At 52.0% G+C, this 18,983-nt stretch overlaps 1 protein-coding gene across 1 annotated transcript; it reads right to left on the bottom strand.

The window, feature by feature from the left end:
- Positions 1-1,881: 1,881 nt before the first annotated feature.
- Positions 1,882-5,136, bottom strand: LOC310854551 (GPI ethanolamine phosphate transferase 3-like; the record flags this gene model as incomplete). Its single annotated transcript, XM_083759230.1, has 1 exon — positions 1,882-5,136. The coding sequence occupies one exon, from the start codon at positions 5,134-5,136 to the stop codon at positions 1,882-1,884; it is 3,255 nt and encodes a 1,084-aa protein (XP_083615356.1).
- Between the last annotated feature and the right edge of the window lie 13,847 nt (positions 5,137-18,983).

The following is an 18,983-nucleotide window of genomic DNA, read 5'->3' on the forward strand; positions in this document are numbered from 1 at the left end:
ATGCAGAGCTAACATATAGACTAGACTAGCATTACATGGGCAACTGGCGGCCCCCACCTTCACTTAATGTGGGCCGCAGGTTAATATCGGAATACTGATATTATTATTGATTTCAGCGGTTACAAATCCAAACATGACCTACTTTTATGTCGATTGTATTTATTTGAATTTGAGTTAATAACTTAGATAACATAAGTAAACTAAATGCATTTTAAATTAAATGTATATTTAACTTTTCAGGATTCCGATGGCAAAAATAGCAGATCTATATAAGCTTGTTTTTTTAATTTTATTTTCTACTTATTATTATTTAACCGTGAATATGCATATATTAAGGTGTTTGTTCGTTGTTTGTTCACGGACTAAAATATTCATCTAGAGGCACTTGCTCTTCTATCCATGGGTTTGACTAAAGATGGTGACTCTCAGTCAGTCATTTTGATAATGTGGAAGATATGAGACGTCTGGTCGAGTCTCTGCGGCTGCAGGGTTCACGTACAACCTCTTCCAGAGTAGAAACTAGTAACTCTGCTGGAGCGACAGTAGAGTTAGCATGTTTTCTATCATGTACGTGACACCAAACCACAACATGTCCTATACTCTCCCAGGAGAGGGTTCATCAAAATATGAAACATGTTTGGATTATACTATTATGTCAGAGAGGGACGGGTCATATGATGTCACTCACAGCCGAGAGAGACAGATCTACAAAAGGAGACAGATGTGAAGTGAATGAGATAACTGTTGACATGGCAACCTATTTATGTGTGAATTCATTGGACAGCTGAGGCTTGTCAGTGAGGCAAGTAGAACACATTTCTCTCTATAACGTGTCTTCCCACTTCCCAGACATGATACAGTAATTCAAACAACTGTCTGATCCCACAAGTAGTAGTTTTGGAGATATAAAGCCAGAGAGGCCATACTGAGATGGTTTGGACAAGTACGGAGGAGGGACAGTGAGTATATCCGCAGAATGATGTTGAGGCTGGAACTGCCAGGTAGGAGGCAGAGAGAGGAAGACCAAAGAGACCATTTATGGATGTAGTGAAAGAGGACATGAAGTCGCTGTGGCGACCCCTGGAGGGAAATTATGGCCGAGAGGAAAAGAAGAAGTCCGTTACCACAATCTACTATCACTGGCTCTGTTGTTTACATCTGCTTCCACATGTGATCATACGAGATGAGATGTGAGATGTTGCAGTGCTCAGCCAGGTGCCAAATACATAGGCCTATGATATTTTTAATTTCAACCAATCGGATTGCGACTGGACATGACCCACTGTAGGCCAGTACTTCCTTCCCACCAACTATTTGATGCGATTGCATTCACCCTCTCTCTCCCCCCATGACCATGAAACGGAGAGCAAAATGCGGCATGTCTACAGTCTACTCTTTCCTTTAACAAAACATTTTAATGTCTTATCAAGTTATCATAGCCTTGAAACAATACGACCATCATGTTTCATAGCAATGGACACGTCATATAGCTAGGGATGTCATGTCACAATATAGGAACATATGAACACATCCTATAGCTAGGGATGTCATGTCACAATATAGGTGAGGAATTTGATTATCACATCCATGTGGCGTGCGCTGGTGGTGTAGCTGTCAAACCAACTTCACGCACGAGACGATAATAGTTTCACATGGCTATGCACACGCCACGCATTAATATCCACAGTTTTTAAGTAGCGGTTAACCGTTAGTTTCAAACTAAAACTAAATAAAAATGTGTTGTCAAAATGCACACTGGTTACTATTGTAAAGTACAACACCAACATTTGGACCTCCGACAATAGAGTAGCCTATCATCAATCAATGACTGATTGTGCCCCATCTCACCTAGAACATTGCTGATCTACTGTGCGAGTGATATCATTGCGACCTGGACACTTCAGGGATGAGTCTTTTGAACCGGCCACCAACAGCTACATCCACTCTCATTACCAGAGCGATGCCGATTAGCAGAAACACACTGGTGACCAGGAAGCCTGTGGCCTCGAACATCAACTTGGGCGCGAACACCTTCCAAATCACTATGTGTCTCCTGAGGATAGCGGCCGCACAGGCGGACGCGAAGAGCTGTGTGCCGTGAACGAAGAGGCAGCGCACCGAGAGCTGCAGAAGGGCAGAGCCGAGCCGTTGAGGGTTCTCTCTTAGCCTTGTCTCCATCGCACAATCCTTTACCTCCTCCTCCTCCTCCTCCCCTCTCGCTCCCCAGCTGCTGCCACGCACCAGTGGCCAGAACAGGAGCAATGGACAGCCTGCCGCAAATAGAATATGGGACGAAAAGGTGTTGAGGGTGACCAGCGTGGCCGGCAATGCGATGCCTGATGCGTGTCCACCGGGGAAGCCCACGAAGGCGGCGTCCCACTGGATGGAGGGGAAGGTGGGCAGGTGACCTGTAGCGTGGAAGAACTGCGTGGCGGACAGGCACCACAGCACCACCGGAGTCCAGGGAACATAGAGACCTCCGGGGTGTGTCCTCCCATGCAGATGTCCGAGGGTGGCGGAGGAGGCGTGGGTGTGTAGGATGGCGCCCGTCTCTAGCAGAAGCAAGAGAAAGGACAAAGCCATGCCCTCCGGGTGCAGCAGAAGTAGACCTACGCCCAACAGTCCACAAAACAGCAGTAGCGGGGCGGAGTAAACAGTCCCCAGCCCGTAGGCCTCCTCCACGGCGGGTCTGACGTCCATCTCGGGTCTCCCCCCGCCCGACTTGCTGCCTCCAGCGGAGCGACGCACACGATCCAGGGGGACGAGGTGGTGCAGTTCCGTCCGCGGGCCGATGCCAATAGTCGCTCGGTAATGGGTTGGCGGGGGCCCCGGCACAGCAGCGGCCCTGGTCTTCAAAAACACAGCGAGGGGGTCCAGCCACAGCAACAGCATCCCAATACCCAGGAGGGAGAAGATGGTTCGGGGAAGTGCCACCTGGGCCATACCGATGAGCTCAGCCCCGTTCTTAAAGCTGCCCTCCGTAGTGGCGCCGATGGCCCAGTTGAGCCCCAGGCACATGGACAGCAGTGGCAGGATCCAGCGGGCTGTGAATGCTGCCCCACCGCCTGAGGAGTCGAGGATTCCGTGGCGACGCAGCCAGCGTCTTGACAGGTGCGTCCACAGGCTCAGTGAGGCTAGAGCGAGAATGCAGTGGACAGTCTTCAGTTGGCCGTCCTGCAACCGGGAGAGGGGGGTGAGGAAGGGGGAGGGCTGGCACGAGGCCTGGTCCTCCTCCCAGCAGCTGTGGAAGGAGAGGGAGAGGTAGAGACTGCCCGCCAGGAGCCCCACAGAGGCCAAGAGGGTGCAGCTCTCCTTCCATATCGTATCAGGGGAAAGGGCCGCCGGGGCAGGTTTATGGAGGTCATGGTTGGGTGACAATAGCAGTCCGTCCCAGTTGAGATAGATGGGAACGTACAGAGCCAGAGAAAATACCAAAAAGGTGACAACGTGGCCTTCAGCTATCACATAGCTATCCGAAAACAGGGAGGCATCGCGCAGGAGTAGCACCACGAGAGGTGGGACAAAGAAGCTATGTAGGCTCAGCCAGCTGCCCCCGCTTGTGGTAGTGGACGCTTTAGCCTGATAAGCCCACCAGAAAGCCATCAGCTCTGAGACTAGGGCGGTGGCTGCCAGGCACCACGCCACTTCGACATAACCCCAGGCAAACAGCTGACCGACAGCGACGCAAAACCCCACAGACAATGCTGCCGCGACATTGGCCTTCAATAGAGCACTCTCATTGACCAGTACACGTGACAGCTCGGAGAGCATAAAACACAGCAGGCAGGCAAACAGGAGAACGGTTAACCCTGCGGCCATCTTGAGCAGATTGAAACGGGCCCACGTGGCCTGGCACGTTTCTCTGACAGAGGTGAGGTAGGACTGCATGGAGACAACCAGCTCTGGGGAGGGGGGCAGACCGTTTCGTACGGAGGCGAGGTACTCGGCGGAGATGTGCGAGAACTCCACCTGCAGCTTCGAGAGGCTGTTTTCGGGGAGGTCTTTGGCCATGCTGGAGTAGGTCTTCAGAAAACGATTGACCTGTTTGACGTTGATCCACAGTGCCTCCGACTGGCCGACTGGCCGACTGCTGCCCGTCCTGTTTTGGCTACGATGAGGAGGGAAGAGAGGCAGGAGGACTTGGCCCACACTGCTGTAAGGTATGGGCACCCCCAGCTGCAGAGCCAAGGTAGGAACCAAGTCCGTCTGCGGGACCACTTGCGGTTCGTCCTTGGACGGGGGCCCTGGAAAGAGAGGCGAAGGACTGTAGAGGAAGAGCGCGGCGTCGGTTTCCTTCCGGCTCTCTCCGCCATGGTCTCCCGCGTCCGTCATCCCGTGGTCTCCCATCACCACCAGGAGGGTGTCGTTCTGCACGTGCTCCATCATCGACCTGACGACGCCGTCCATCTGGGCCAGTTTTCCGGCCATGGCGGGGTGGTCGACCGTAAAGCTGTGGCCGCAGTGATCCACTCCGAGGAAATGAGCGATCACGACGTCCCAGTCATCGCCTGCCACCGTCGCGTAGAGGTGCCGGAGAATCCCATCGTCGACCGTGTCCAAGTCCCTGCTGTTGAGTGCGTGGAAGGGCAGAGAGCGGTGGAACGTCTCGGGGTAAAGACGTTCCCAAGTCTCGTCGCCCATGAACACCACCCGTTTCCCCAGTCGCACGAGCTGGTGAACGAGGTTGTCCTCCAAGACGGCGCTGGAGGCAAAGTTATTCCCGACGTCGATGAAGGTGGGAAGCGATCCCGTAGTGAGGCCCTTGATCCTCTGCATGGTGGCAGTGGGCGGGTCAGCGCGGAAGTTGTACAAGCGGCCGTGGAGGGGCCTCGACGAAACAGTCTCCTCGAACACGGGCATCTTGTTCTCGTGGTGACGCGGTGACGCGTTGGCGCAGTCGAAACGGGCAAAGTCGTACCTCAGCGCGTCGATGACGAGAAGCACGGCCCTGCGGAAGCGGGGCTTGGCGTGACAGAAGTCTCTCTGCTGTCCGCCCGGAAGCAGCACATCCTCACAGGTGCTGCTCCTGTTCACCTCCAGCCGGACCAGCAGGAATCCGCCCACGAACAGGTAGATGCCAACATAGAACAGAGCACACACCCAGAGCAGCAGGGATAGGATTTGGAGCCTCTGCATCCTTGCAGCGGCCGGTTCCGTCCCCTTTCAAACAGGCCAGGATGTGAACGTACGAGTGTGTTCACACAGGCACTGCCCTGGTGCGTCGGGTAGACAAGCGGACACCACCGAGAGACTGTTTGCCTTAATATTAACAGGTCGATATGATTCAGCCCGGGTCCCCTCTATGAGCCCACCTGTTAAACCCTTAGTGATATTATCATACTGTGATATTGTGTGGATAAAATAACTCTTTCAGATGTAAACTGGTCAAATGCATCGCTGCAAGTGACTGCTCCCGGATCTAGCCATTAATAGTGAGGAATGACATCATGGCTGCACGGGATAATGACATCATGACAGGTTAGAGAGATGAGACAAAAAATGCTTCTGAGAAATGAAAATATAATAAAAAAATCACACCCGTGTGAAGTGGGGGGCACTCTTATCATCATACATCATCAGTGAGTAATGTTCATAATAGTGAAGGTCAATCTGAATTTCTATCTGAAAATGCAACGCTTTTATACCCTGTGTTTATACCCTGTCCAAATATCCAAATATGGAGTCTGGTGCATGTCAGACAACATTTTGAGCTTGTAGACGGCTATAAATACAGGTGTACATGCACGAGACATTCCATGGGATTTTGACTTGAAATATATCCTTGAGCAGAAATATATTATATTTATTAGATAAGAGATCTACAATCCCACAATTTGTTGCATTGCAACACGTTGTGAGCTTATATATTGGCTAATTTAATACACCCCCCCCCCCCCAAAAAAAATAAAATAAAAAGTTTATGCATTTAATAAAGATCAATCAATCAATCAGCTACATGCAATTGTTCATAAGATAGCCTACTGTCTGCACACAAGCACGTACAGCCAGGAATATGTATGCATGCTGAAGCACCAATGCTACCAGTTCACCAGTGTGTGCACACACACACACACACACACACACACACACACACACACACACACACACACACACACACACACACACACACACACACACACACACACACACACACACACACACACACACACACACACACACACACACACACACACACACACACACACGGCTGTGATGGTTTCATTATCACTGTGCTGCAAGACTCATCCATCTTCAAACAGCTCTGGTGCAGATCTGCTAAGTGACCACAGTGCCTCCTACTGGCCATACATAGAGTCAGTACTAGTCTGCCCACTATTGTGGGCAGGTGCATCTATTCTGTACCAGTTCTGTGTGGGAAAACACCAGTTTATTTCCCTCTCTTCGTGTCATTTAACAGCCTGAAGCAGAACTGGAACTCTGCTTTTTGCGACCACCAGGGAAGAGAGGAGAGGAGATGACAGGGCAGTGGGCACAAGCACTAGAATGTTCTGTTAATCCCTTAAATCATGAGGGCCATTACGTAGGCTGTAGGCCTACTCTTCACTGTACATTGACCCAGGTGACACCCTACTGTTATTTATTTTTTCCAGTGAATATTCACCTATTTCCACCTGCTATCTATTAGGACAGAACAGGATGCTAAGAGGTTCATTAAGTTAAATGATATAGCCTACATGCACCCCCATGCGTGGGTGGTCGGATGCATATGTTTGGGTACACAGATTACACAACACATGAGTCAGAACCCCCCCCCCCCCAAGCCCCGAAAGTAAACAATTGTTAACGCTGCACCAATACTGCTCTGCTCAGAATATTTTCTGAAACATAAAGCAAAATGTGCATGTACACTAGCACTTCAGAGACAGACATTTCCATTCGAAACTTCAAATTACAGTATAATGTCAGAGATCATGTTGCCGTTGTTAGGATGGAGACATTTCCGTCTGCCTAGTGAATTATGTACAATACATAGAGTAATTCATGGCCACATTTTCTAAAATGAAGCTCCATGCAAATTGCATAAATGAAGCATGAAATCAAGTGCGTGCGTGCATGCGTGTCAGACAAATTAATTTTGCTATCTAGCTTGTCCATGTTCAGGTGTTGTAATTATTCCATGAAGACAACACAAACAGCAAAGAAGTGAAATGATGAACTCCCATTGCTCTAGGGCTCCACAGCAACGACAACAACAACAGCAACAAGCTGAGTGCAGAATCTGTATTGCGGAGGAAGCCTCAGCTTGTCCGTGCGACCGCTCCGTGGTGAAACCTGCTAGTTGGGGGAAACCTCGGAGACGGCGTTCGGTCCGTGCGTCCAACCCTCGGTGAAACCTGCTAGTTGGGGGAAACCTTGGGTCGGCGCTCGGTGCGGCCAAAGGGTCCAAGCGTGAAGCCAACCACGTTGGTAGATCCTTGGTCCCTCCCATGCATAAGCGCTGGGACCCGGAGCGAAACCGACCTCGTCGGTGAACCTCCCGGTTGACCATCGCGGCTGTATAGTATACAGTGTATACCGGCTAGACCACACGACAGAGGGAAAAACAAAACAAACTCCCGACTTCCGTGTTGACGTCATCACGTCGGCGTGGGGGGAAGGGGGCTCTAGTGAAACACACTCTGTCACCCACACTCGTCGTGTAGGCTGGTTGCCAGGTTGTCTATAATATAAGTGGGTTTAGACACACTTATACACACAGATAGTATACTGGGATACATGTCTATATACCCACCCAGGTACTAAATAAATAAATAGCTATACATGCATGTATTTATAGATACATTAAATATATGCAGTTATAATACACGTCTATACTTGTCTGTGTAAACAAATAAGTAGATAGATATATATCTGTATATGAACATATAGATATAAATTATAACACATAGCTATATATATATTTAGGTACATAGGGGAAACAGATAAACATGGCCAGTCCAATGCACACCTGTTCGGTGTGTGGGGTGAAAATGCCCATGGAGGACGGCCATGATAGGTGCATGCTGTGCTTGGGTCTGGACCATGCACACATGGCCAATTTGGACCCGGCATTCTGTATGAACTGTTTCATCCTGCCGGCTAGAGTGAGGGAGGCCAGGGCTCGGTCTTTCTCTCTGGTACCGGTAGAGGCTAACTTAGCCCAGCAGCATCAGGCCAAGCGGCTGAAGACTGCCGTTGGGGGCGACCAGCGGCAGAGGCAACCGCCGTCAGCCACAGCTTCGTCAGCCCCACCAGCCCCGTTAAATCCGACAACCCCACGGCGCCCGGCAGCCATAGTGGTGGCTCCTCCGGCTCTACGGCGCCTTATAACTCTGCGGCGACCTACGGCCACTATATCGGCCCAACCGGCTCCACAACACCCTGCTGCCATTGTAGGCCAGGAGGAGGTGCACCTTGAGGGTGGCTCCCCCCCCTGGCAGGAGGGGGAGGAGGCACAGGCGGAGGAGGAGCAGGAACAAGAGCAGTACCCCTCCTCCGATCTTGAGATCATGGCTCGGGCCGCACGGGCCTTGGATGTGGAGCTGCCCTCAGGGCTGACACAGAGAACGTCCCGGTTCGACGACGAAGCGGGGGACCAGCCGCACTCCCTCTTGGTGCCCTTGCTTCCAGATGTGGAGGACTTAGTGCTCCAGCAGTTTAAGAAGCCGACGGAGCCACACCACTGGCCAGGCCTAGTTAGAAAGCTGGCGAACGTGGAAGGTCCGGAGAGGATCGGCTGTGGCCCACCACCGACCTTGGATCGGGCCTTGGGGGCCTTGATCACCCCCGCCACATCGGTTCTGGGGCAACCAGCCCGTGCCACAAGAAACACCAAGGCCATGGACACCATGCTGACCAGAGTGCATGGAGTCTTGTCAGTTCAGGGTCAACTAGCCAATGCAGCATCGATCCTGGCTCTGTACCAACGCGGTCTGACTAGACAGCTGGACGGCGGGGGTCCCGACCCCACTGTTGAGTTGCAGCAGGTGTCTGCGCTTTTGGCCAAATTAATGAAGCAGCAAGCGGTGGCATCAGGCAGGGCGCTTGCCTCGCTCTGCGTGGCAAGGCGCCACCTCTGGCTGTCGCAGTCGAAGCTCGAACCAGCTGACAGGAAGTGTCTGACGGAGCTACCCGTGGTTCCATCGGCCATGTTCGGGCCGAGTGCCATGACATTGCTCCAGGCCCAGGAGGCCCGCAAGTGTGCTAGAGAGGTGTCGGGGGTTATCCAGAGGGGCCGCGGCCGGCGGGTCACGACCCCCTGGGCAGGGCCACCCCGACCGACTTATGACGCTCCAGGGGACCTAAGGGGCCAGTTGGACTCCACCCTGCGTGGGAGGCCCGGCCGAGGCCAGAGGCGGGGGCGGGGCAGAGCGCCCCGTGCGCCCCATTCGCGCTCCTGCCGGTGGGGGGGGCTCAGCCCCCTCTTGCCGCCCCCCGGAACAGACATTGTTCTGGGGGACAATTGGGGCGGACCCCTGGGTGATTTCCACCATGACCCAGGGGTATCGGCTGCAGTTCCTGCGTTCGCCCCCATGTACACGGTCTGTCACTGTCACAGTGGTGGCAGACGTGAAACACAGGAAGGCTTTAGCAGCAGAGATCACCACTCTCCTGGTGAAGAGGGCCATCAGAGTGGTGCCGCAGGCCACTCAGCAGGCGGGTTTCTACTCCCGATACTTCCTCATCCCCAAAAAGGATGGGTGGCTGAGGCCAATCTTGGATTTACGGGGGCTCAACAAGTATTTGAGACCCCTGCGCTGCAGGATGTTGACGGTGCCGAGGGTCCGACAGGCCATCCTGCCAGGAGATTGGTTCGCATCAATCGACCTGGAGGATGCGTATTTCCAGATTCCGATATGGGAAGGACACAGACGGTATCTCAGGTTCGCCTTCGACGGCAGAATCTTCGAGTTCTGTGTCCTACCGTTCGGAATCTCACTAGCCCCCCGCACCTTTACGAGGTGCATGGACGCAGTCCTGGGACCTCTGCGGGAAGAGGGCCTTCGCATCCTGAACTATTTGGACGACTGGCTGGTGTGTGCCCGCTCAGAGGGGAAGTGCCACGACAACGTGGCCCAGCTCCTGCAGCATCTGGGGCACCTGGGCCTGCACCTCAACGAGAAGAAGAGCAAGTTCCAGCCGTCACAGTCCATGGAGTTCCTGGGCATGTGTTTGGATGCCAGGGCGGGGACCTTGTCCCTCACTCCGGTGAGACAGGCCGCCATCAGGGACTGCTTGTCCCAGTTTCGGGGCTTGGGCTCCCCTCGCCTCTGCAGCCTAGCTCGGACGATATGGGAATGGGCGCACCCGCGGCTCAGGTCCCTGAGAGCGATGTATGTGCCGGGCCAGGAGAATGTGGCTGCAGATCAGCTCTCCCGAGGGGGACCCCCCCGTGGGGAATGGAGACTGCAGCCGCAGGTGGTGCACGAGATCTGGAATCGATTCGGCACCGCCGTGGCCGATCTGTTCGCTTCCAGAGAGTCGACACATTGTCCCCTCTTCTTTTTCGTGGGGAGGGACGACCCTCCCCTGGGCACGGACGCGATGGCACATCAGTGGCCGAAAGGTCTCCTTTACGCCTTCCCTCCCTTCGTCCTCCTACATCCGCTCCTCCAGAGGGTTCAGGCGGAGGAGGTGAGCCTCATCCTGGTGGCCCCCAATTGGCCCCACATGTTCTGGTTTTCAGCAATTGCTCCCCTCCTTCAAGGCCGGCCCTGGGAGCTCCCGGTGCGTCGGGACCTCCTGTCTCAAGCCCACGGGTCGCACTTTAATCCCTTTCCCCAGGGACTCAAGCTCTGGGCCTGGCCCCTGAGAGGGCCGAGTTCCTAGCCATGGGGTTGCCTCCATCAGTAGTTGGGACTCTGCAGGAAGCCCGGGCTCCATCTACAAGGAGGGCGTACGCATACCGCTGGGGAAATTTCCAAGTATGGTGCACTGCGAGGAAGGTGGATCCCCTCTTTTGTGGGGCTTGCGACATCCTCTCGTTTCTCCAGGGAATGTTGGAGGCAGGCAAGTCTCCCACGACTTTGAGGGGCATGGTGGCGGCCATAAAGGCGAACCGGGTTGGGCCCCGGAAACTGGCAGACGGTTGCTGCGACCTGATTAATCAGTTCCTTAAAGGCGCCACAAGGTCTCATCCCTCGCAGGGTATGCCGACAGCCCCCCCATGGGATCTGGAGGTGGTACTGTCGGCCTTGCGGCACGGGCCGTTCGAGCCCCTGGAAACGGTGGCCGCATTGTTGCTGGCAATGGCAACCGCAAAAAGAATAGGTGAGCTACATGCCCTGTCAGTGCATGAGGAGTGCTGCCGCTTCTTACCCGACGAGGCGGGGGTGGTATTGCGACCGAACCCGGCATTTCACCCTAAGGTCTGGTCTGGGTCTTGAGCCAGTCAGTCCCTTGAGTTGCGCCCGCTCAACCCCTCACAAGGAGAAGGGGGATCGGGCGGGCAGGCTCTGTTGTGCCCCCTCAGGGCCCTGAGGACGTACCATCGGCGGACGCAGGACCAGCTGTTTGTCTGTTATAGACATAACTGCCTCGGGAAGCCGGTCTCGAAGGCTAGGCTTTCTCACTGGGTAGTGGAAACCATCCAGGAGGCATATAGACAGGCAGGCAAGCCAGGCCCGTCAGGGGTACGGGCACACTCGACTTGGGGCCTTGCGGCCTCATGGGCTTTTTTTGGCGAGGCGCGACCTTGTCCGAGATTTGCACAGCAGCGTCTTGGTCTACGCCCTCCACATTCACAAGGTTCTACTGTGTGAACGTGGCAGCCAGCACCCAGTTCACGGAGCGTGTACTGGGCTCCAGGCAGTAGCTTTGGACTGGCATTAGCGTCTAGGAGTTTGTTGACTGGCCTCAGTGTCTGTCAGGGCCAGCTGGGCCTAGGGGGCGGCTCGCACCTAGGCCACGAGTTTTGTTGACTGGCCCCGGCGTCAGGCAGGGCCAGCTGGGCCTAGGTGGCGGCTCGCACCTAGGCCACGAGTTTTGTTGACTGGCCCCGGTGTCAGGCAGGGCCAGCTGGGCCTAGGTGGCGGCTCGCACCTAGGCCACGAGTTTTGTCGACTGGCCCCGGCGTCAGGCAGGGCCAGCTGGGCCTAGGTGGCGGCTCGCACCTAGGCCACGAGTTTTGTTGACTGGCCTCAGTGTCTGGGGGCCAGCTGGGCCTAGGTTGCGTCTTGCACCTAGGCCACGAGTTTTGTTGACTGGCCCCAGCGTCGGGCAGGGCCAGCTGGGCCTAGGTTGCGTCTTGCACCTAGGCCACGAGTTTTGTTGACTGGCCCCAGCGTCGGGCAGGGCCAGCTGGGCCTAGGTTGCGTCTTGCATCTAGGCCACGAGTTTTGTTGACTGGCCCCAGCGTCGGGCAGGGCCAGCTGGGCCTAGGTTGCGTCTTGCACCTAGGCCACGAGCATCATATTCTTATCCAAGGGTTTTGGAGCACATTGGTGAGCTGGCGCCAGGGATGGCTACGGCCAGGGCGCTCACCACTTATAGGCCCTCATTTATCAATCGAGTGTAAAATCTGCCACAGATTCGAGTGCAGGTTTCGTAGTACACCCACGTCGCCACGGCATTTATAAAGTGATCGCAAACAGCTGATCCTTCCTTAATTTTGTTCTCACGTTAATAAATGTCACGGCTGAATTTGATCTGGCACGCCCTAAGAAATCAAGCCTCGCCCTCGTTTTTGCGACATGAACAACGGCAATACGTTTCCTGAAACCATGGTTACATGAAAAAATAGGTTTCTCCCGTGCCTTGCTGCCCGCCTCACCCCCTCTCTCATACACACGCACAGCACGCACACGCAACTTGCAAGCCCAACTAACTGGTGTGTTGTTAAACAAATAAAGAACGAACACCAGCATGAATTAAATAAAGTTGTAGGCCTACCCTGTCTGTTTCACTCTCACCTCACTTGCCTTGCTGTCATGCACGCACGCACCTACATGACACATTAAAATAAAGCTGTCTGTTTCTCCTCTCGCTTCGCTTCCCTTGCTGCCCGCCTCACCCCCCGCACGCACGCACGCACATATCGCTATTTGCAACTTTCACTGTGTGTTGTTAGTTGTATATTAAATTATTAAAGTATTTTTAATTTAATATACAACAAGATATATTAGTGAACGAAAACCTGAACCTGTGAACCATAATTAAATAACAAATAGGCACACACACGCTGCTGTTTTGCAGGTGCTCCTCCTGTCTGTCTGTCTGTCTGTCTGTCTCTCTCTATCTATCACAGTGGTCCGTCCGTGACCAACTGACCATGCACGTTCCGACGTTCGACAGTCTATTTAGATTGCCTCGCAGTCGTTAGTCACTGCAGTGGCCGCCGGCCGGGCTGTCAACTGTCATTATATGATTATGAATGTGCAGCCAAAACAGTATATAGCCTCATGTGGCTGGTGGTGGGCAGCGTGGGCTGGCTGGGTAATATACCTATATCTCCGATGCAGTTCCCACTTGCGCTGGGAGCCTGGCACGGTACATTTGGCATTCGAGCGACGCGTCGGGTTTATTATATTGCACATACCGTAAGAAAGACATCGGCCTTCATGCTGTAGATTAGGCTATAGTAGGCTATACCTGCACGTTGGGACTCTCCGCAGCTGAGCTGCAGCACTGCTGCACTATACTCTCCAACGTCCCGTCATGGAAATATTTCAGCACAGACAGCCCAAATCCTCGCATGTATGCGCTCATGCAAAACACTGTTTAAATGGCTTAAGCATCTCTTGCAACATTGTTTTAATTGCGCGATTTTATCTCCTACTAATTTCCCATATATGTAGCCCATATACATTATACATACATTTTATATAAACATTTTAGGAGTGAATACATATATGTTTAGATGCCTGTGACAGCCTCTCAGCAGTTCAGACAAGGCTGCTCCGCTTGTGTAAGACAGAAAAAAAGCGTACGGCAGCTCCCGACCAGACGTGACTATTTGTCCTACTCAAGTTCAATTTCAAGCTTTGCCGGAAATGTTAAATGCCGAAAATGTCGGTAATTTCGGCGTGCGCCCATATTTTGGCGTACGCACGGTTGATAAATGAGGGCCATAGGCTCTGATGGAATTCAGGGTAAACTGCCTCAAGGCTGCCGCGGGGGCAGCTGGTCTGCTTATTTCCTCGGTATGTCTTAGAGAGTTCCCGTACATATTGAATAATATGTAGTGGAGAGCCAGTCTCGAACACGATAGAGAACGGAGGGTTACACTCTCTGTAACCCAGGTTCTCTGAGTGGAGAGACTGGCTCTCCACGAAAGAGCCGCTCCGAAATTCGTGTCAATCAAGTTAATCGAAGTGACTCTGCACAGATGGGGCTTAAGTAGCCCGCTGATTGGAATCTGGGCAGGGCCACCATAGAAGATGTGTCTTAAAGAGATATCCATGTACACTGCCCCGTGGGGTCAGTTCCCGTACATATTGAATAATATGTAGTGGAGAGCCAGTCTCTCCACTCAGAGAACCTGCGTTACAGAGAGTGTAACCCTCCGTTATTCACTCTCCAATGCTTCCCCTATCTGGATCTCCTCTCTCCCTCTCCCTCTAAAACACTTGGTTTACACTTTACAGGCCAACGGCAGCCAGAGGGGTTCGCCCTCTGTGTCCGTGGTGTGTCGTGTGTCCATGAGTGTTTACAGCAGTGTGCGTGCATGCATGTGTGCATGTGTGTTTACAGCAGGTAGTGGTGGTGTGCATGCATTCATTTTGTGTGTGACTGTCAGTGTCAGACTGTGTGTGCGTGCGTGCGAGTGAGTAAGTTGTTCCTTAAAATAACAGGAAGGAGAGCAACTGAAGCAGCCAGCTGTATAGACTATCTGTCTACACCACGCCAAGGAGACTCACGCTCACTGACTCTGAACATAAGAACCCACAAGAATGCCAGAGAAACCATCAGGAGAGAAATCAAACTCCACTAAGGCTTTAATCCCATAAACGGGCCAAGTGTGTAAGAAGTAACTAGAACAATCAGCCATGGCAAATTTAACTGGCAAGGACCTTGATTGACGATTCAAGGTTTTATTTGTTACATCTAATATGCTGCTGCACACAATAGTGGGACTCTTTGGTTTTGGATGCTCGAGATTTAAAACTAGAAAGGGGGTGCTCCGAGGGGCGCAGATGTCCTGACCATGATTAAAACTAGAAAGGGGGTGCTCCGAGGGGCGCAGATATCCTGACCATGGTTTTGCTATGTCGCTTTTCCAGTATCAGTATCTCGCCTTCTTTATAAGGGGCCAAGCACAAAGGGACTTTGGACCCTTATTGCATTTGTCTGTTTCTTTCTACCAAAAATAGCAGTTCTGGCTTAACCGTGCAGTCGTTTTTTTGCGAAACCTGACAAATATGGTAGAGGCCAGGCTATGTCAAACAGTGAGGACGTGAAGCTCACGACCATTGGCCAAACGGTGCTCTAGCACTCAATTGATAATGCAACCTTTGAACAGGCATAGCTCATGAACCGTCAGCATTATAACTTTGGTACACATACACATGTTGACTTTTGACCTCTGACCTTTAGATCTCCCACCATCTTGAATTATCTGAAAAGCAGTTCAAATCTATCTCCAGGATTCCGTCAGTGTCTAGACCAAAAGTGAATATAAACTTTATTACAGGCTCGTGGTCCACAAGGTAAGACAGTACATCACATATACGAGAATACAAATAATAAAGGTCACCATGAGGGGACAGAGGTTCTTCCTGCGTGTACTGCACGGCAACAGTTTATGTTGTGTGTGAATGAACTATAGAGCTTTACCCTGAGGTATTGTCTTTCTAGAACTCTCACTCTCATCACAGCCGATTTATAGCTGCATTTGATGATGGAAGCAAGGAGCGAGCCCCGATATTTCCAGACTCCTGTCTCCTGTTCTCAGTGTCCATATGCCTTCCTCCATGAACCCATGAAGAGGAGCCACAACGACCTCTACAGCCAAACACACAGCAAGGGCAGAATCCATTTCTTCCGTCCGACGGTCGGTCGCTTTAGCACCGTCGCTCCGTCGCGACGCACCGTCGAACGGTCCTATTTCGGTCCGTCGGTCGGTCGGTCTGTGGCTCCGTCGCTCCGTCGGTCCGTCGCTCTGTGGCTCCGTCGCTCCGTCGCTCCGTCGGTCGGTCCGTTTTTGCGTCGCGACGGACCGCCGGTCGCAGGTTTAGGGTGGATGGATTCTGCCCTTGCTGCCCAAATGGTAACTCTGTCATTTCTCTACCGTTTTGGACGGGGGTGGGCTCTTTGGAATCGTGTGGCCCCCCTGGAGGTTTCTATGGGGGTCTCGAGGTTCGGGGACCCCTGGGGACCCCCAGGGACCCCCAAATGGTAATGTCACCTGTGGACACTAACTGTAATTGTCTCGCTGTCTCGCTGCTGCGCTGCGCCGCACAGACAGCAGCTTGTGTGTAACATGTGCGTTCGTGCCGTGTTGCTGGTATATTATTATTATTATTATATTTTTTGCGCCGCCGCGTTGTCTCGCTGCTGCGCTGCACAGACAGCAGCTTGTGTGTAACATGTGCGTTCGTGTAAATGTTCGTGTAAATGTTTTAGGTCGGCCGGTCGGTGATTTGGTCTGTCCTTCATATATATTTTTTTTCTGCTCTCGTTGGACTTAACTTTAAAAGTCCAATGGAACACCTCTTTGTAACGGGCCGCTGTAGTATAATGGTCTAATCCCTCGCCTCTCTATTCTTTTTTGCTGAGGACGCTGGTTCAATTCCCGCTCGCGGCAGACCAAAATTATTATATTTTAGACAGACACACAGACAGACAGACAGACTGCCTGTCTGCCTGCCTGTCTGCCTGCCTAATGTATTGTAAATAATGTATTCATTCCATACGGCTATTTTTTTTTAATATAAAAACTTTTGTCTTTCGCGCGATTCGAACCAGCGTCGTCAGCACCAAAACATTGAGAGGCAAGTGATTAAACCGCTAGACTACAGCGGCCATACGTTACAAAGAAGTGTTTCATTGGACTTATAAAGACAATAGCACCCAGCTGCAGTCTCGCAAGGGGAGGGACCGGAAGTGCTTTTATTTCCGGCTTCCACGTGCACAAGCGCACATACACGCACGCGAAATATAATGCAATATGTAATAATCAGCTCATACGTTATAAAGACATTATTGCATTATGAAGTTTTATTACAGTATGAGTCGCCTATGTGGAGGTTCTTAATGTAACACATTATTACATTATAGAAAAATCTATTAAGTTATGTGCTCGTCTTTTAATTACATTATGAGCTGATTATTACATTATGAGGTCAGATGTAGAGTTGCTGGCCGCCTCAGCTCCATATATGGAGATCTAGGTGATGATCCAGTCTTTTCAATGTATGGCTATCCAGGGTTTGATGAGGTCAGTGTCGGGATCTTATATCATATGGAAACGGCCATATATGGTGGTGTGACGTGTCATGAGGCGTGACCATATATGGAGGCATGACACGAGGCGTGACATGACACACTTACTGACTGACTGACGGGAAATGCAGGTTTTCATAGTAAATTAAATGCATATGGTCGTGTGTCTGTGGTCTATGGTCTGGACATGGTGTGTGTGGGACAGGGGTACGGGGTTATAGCAACTTATTACATTACTTAAATGCCTTGATATCATTATGTTATAATCGACCATATAGGCCTAGCCTATTATTGCATATCATTTTATTATTGTTAGATTTGCATTTCTTCAAATATGCACACTTATACCACCAACTAATAAGCTTTCAATTAAAATATTACCTACAACAAACTACTTCAAACTTTTCCAAACCGACCACGTAATTATGTTTAAGCACAGATGGTACTATATACACCCGGCATTTAAGCGCGCACCAGCAAGTGCGTGTCGTGCACGCGCATTATATTTCGCGTGCGTGTATGTGCGCTTGTGCACGTGGAAGCCGGAAATAAAAGCACTTCCGGTCCCTCCCCTTGCGAGACTGCAGCTGGGTGCTATTGTCTTTATAAGTCCAATGAAACACTTCTTTGTAACGTATGGCCGCTGTAGTCTAGCGGTTTAATCACTCGCCTCTCAATGTTTTGGTGCTGACGACGCTGGTTCGATCTGTCTGTCTGTGTGTCTGTCTAAAATATAATAATTTTGGTCTGCCGCGAGCGGGAATTGAACCAGCGTCCTCAGCAAAAAAGAATAGAGAGGCGAGGGATTAGACCATTATACTACAGCGGCCCGTTACAAGGAGGTGTTCCATTGGACTTTTAAAGTTAAGTCCAACGAGAGCAGAAAAAAAAATATATGAAGGACAGACCAAATCACCGACCGGCCGACCTAAAACATTTACACGAACATTTACACGAACGCACATGTTACACACAAGCTGCTGTCTGTGCAGCGCAGCAGCGAGACAACGCGGCGGCGCAAAAAATATAATAATAATAATATACCAGCAACACGGCACGAACGCACATGTTACACACAAGCTGCTGTCTGTGCGGCGCAGCGCAGCAGCGAGACAGCGAGACAATTACAGTTAGTGTCCACAGGTGACATTACCATTTGGGGGTCCCTGGGGGTCCCCAGGGGTCCCCGAACCTCGAGACCCCCATAGAAACCTCCAGGGGGGCCACACGATTCCAAAGAGCCCACCCCCGTCCAAAACTGTAGAGAAATGACAGAGTTACCATTTGGGCAGCAAGGGCAGAATCCATCCACCCTAAACCTGCGACCGGCGGTCCGTCGCGACGCAAAAACGGACCGACCGACGGAGCGACGGAGCGACGGAGCCACAGAGCGACGGACCGACGGAGCGACGGAGCGACGGAGCCACAGACCGACCGACCGACGGAACGACGGACCGAAATAGGACCGTTCGACGGTGCGTCGCGACGGAGCGACGGTGCTAAAGCGACCGACCGTCGGTCGGAAGAAATGGATTCTGCCCTCCCTCCAAACACAGAGGAATGAACAGATCCTTCAGCAGCCTGTCAGCGAATAAACTGCT

The sequence above is a fragment of the Protomyctophum parallelum genome (assembly GCF_964188405.1).
Source record: "Protomyctophum parallelum genome assembly, chromosome: 2".
Lineage (NCBI taxonomy): Eukaryota > Metazoa > Chordata > Actinopteri > Myctophiformes > Myctophidae > Protomyctophum > Protomyctophum parallelum.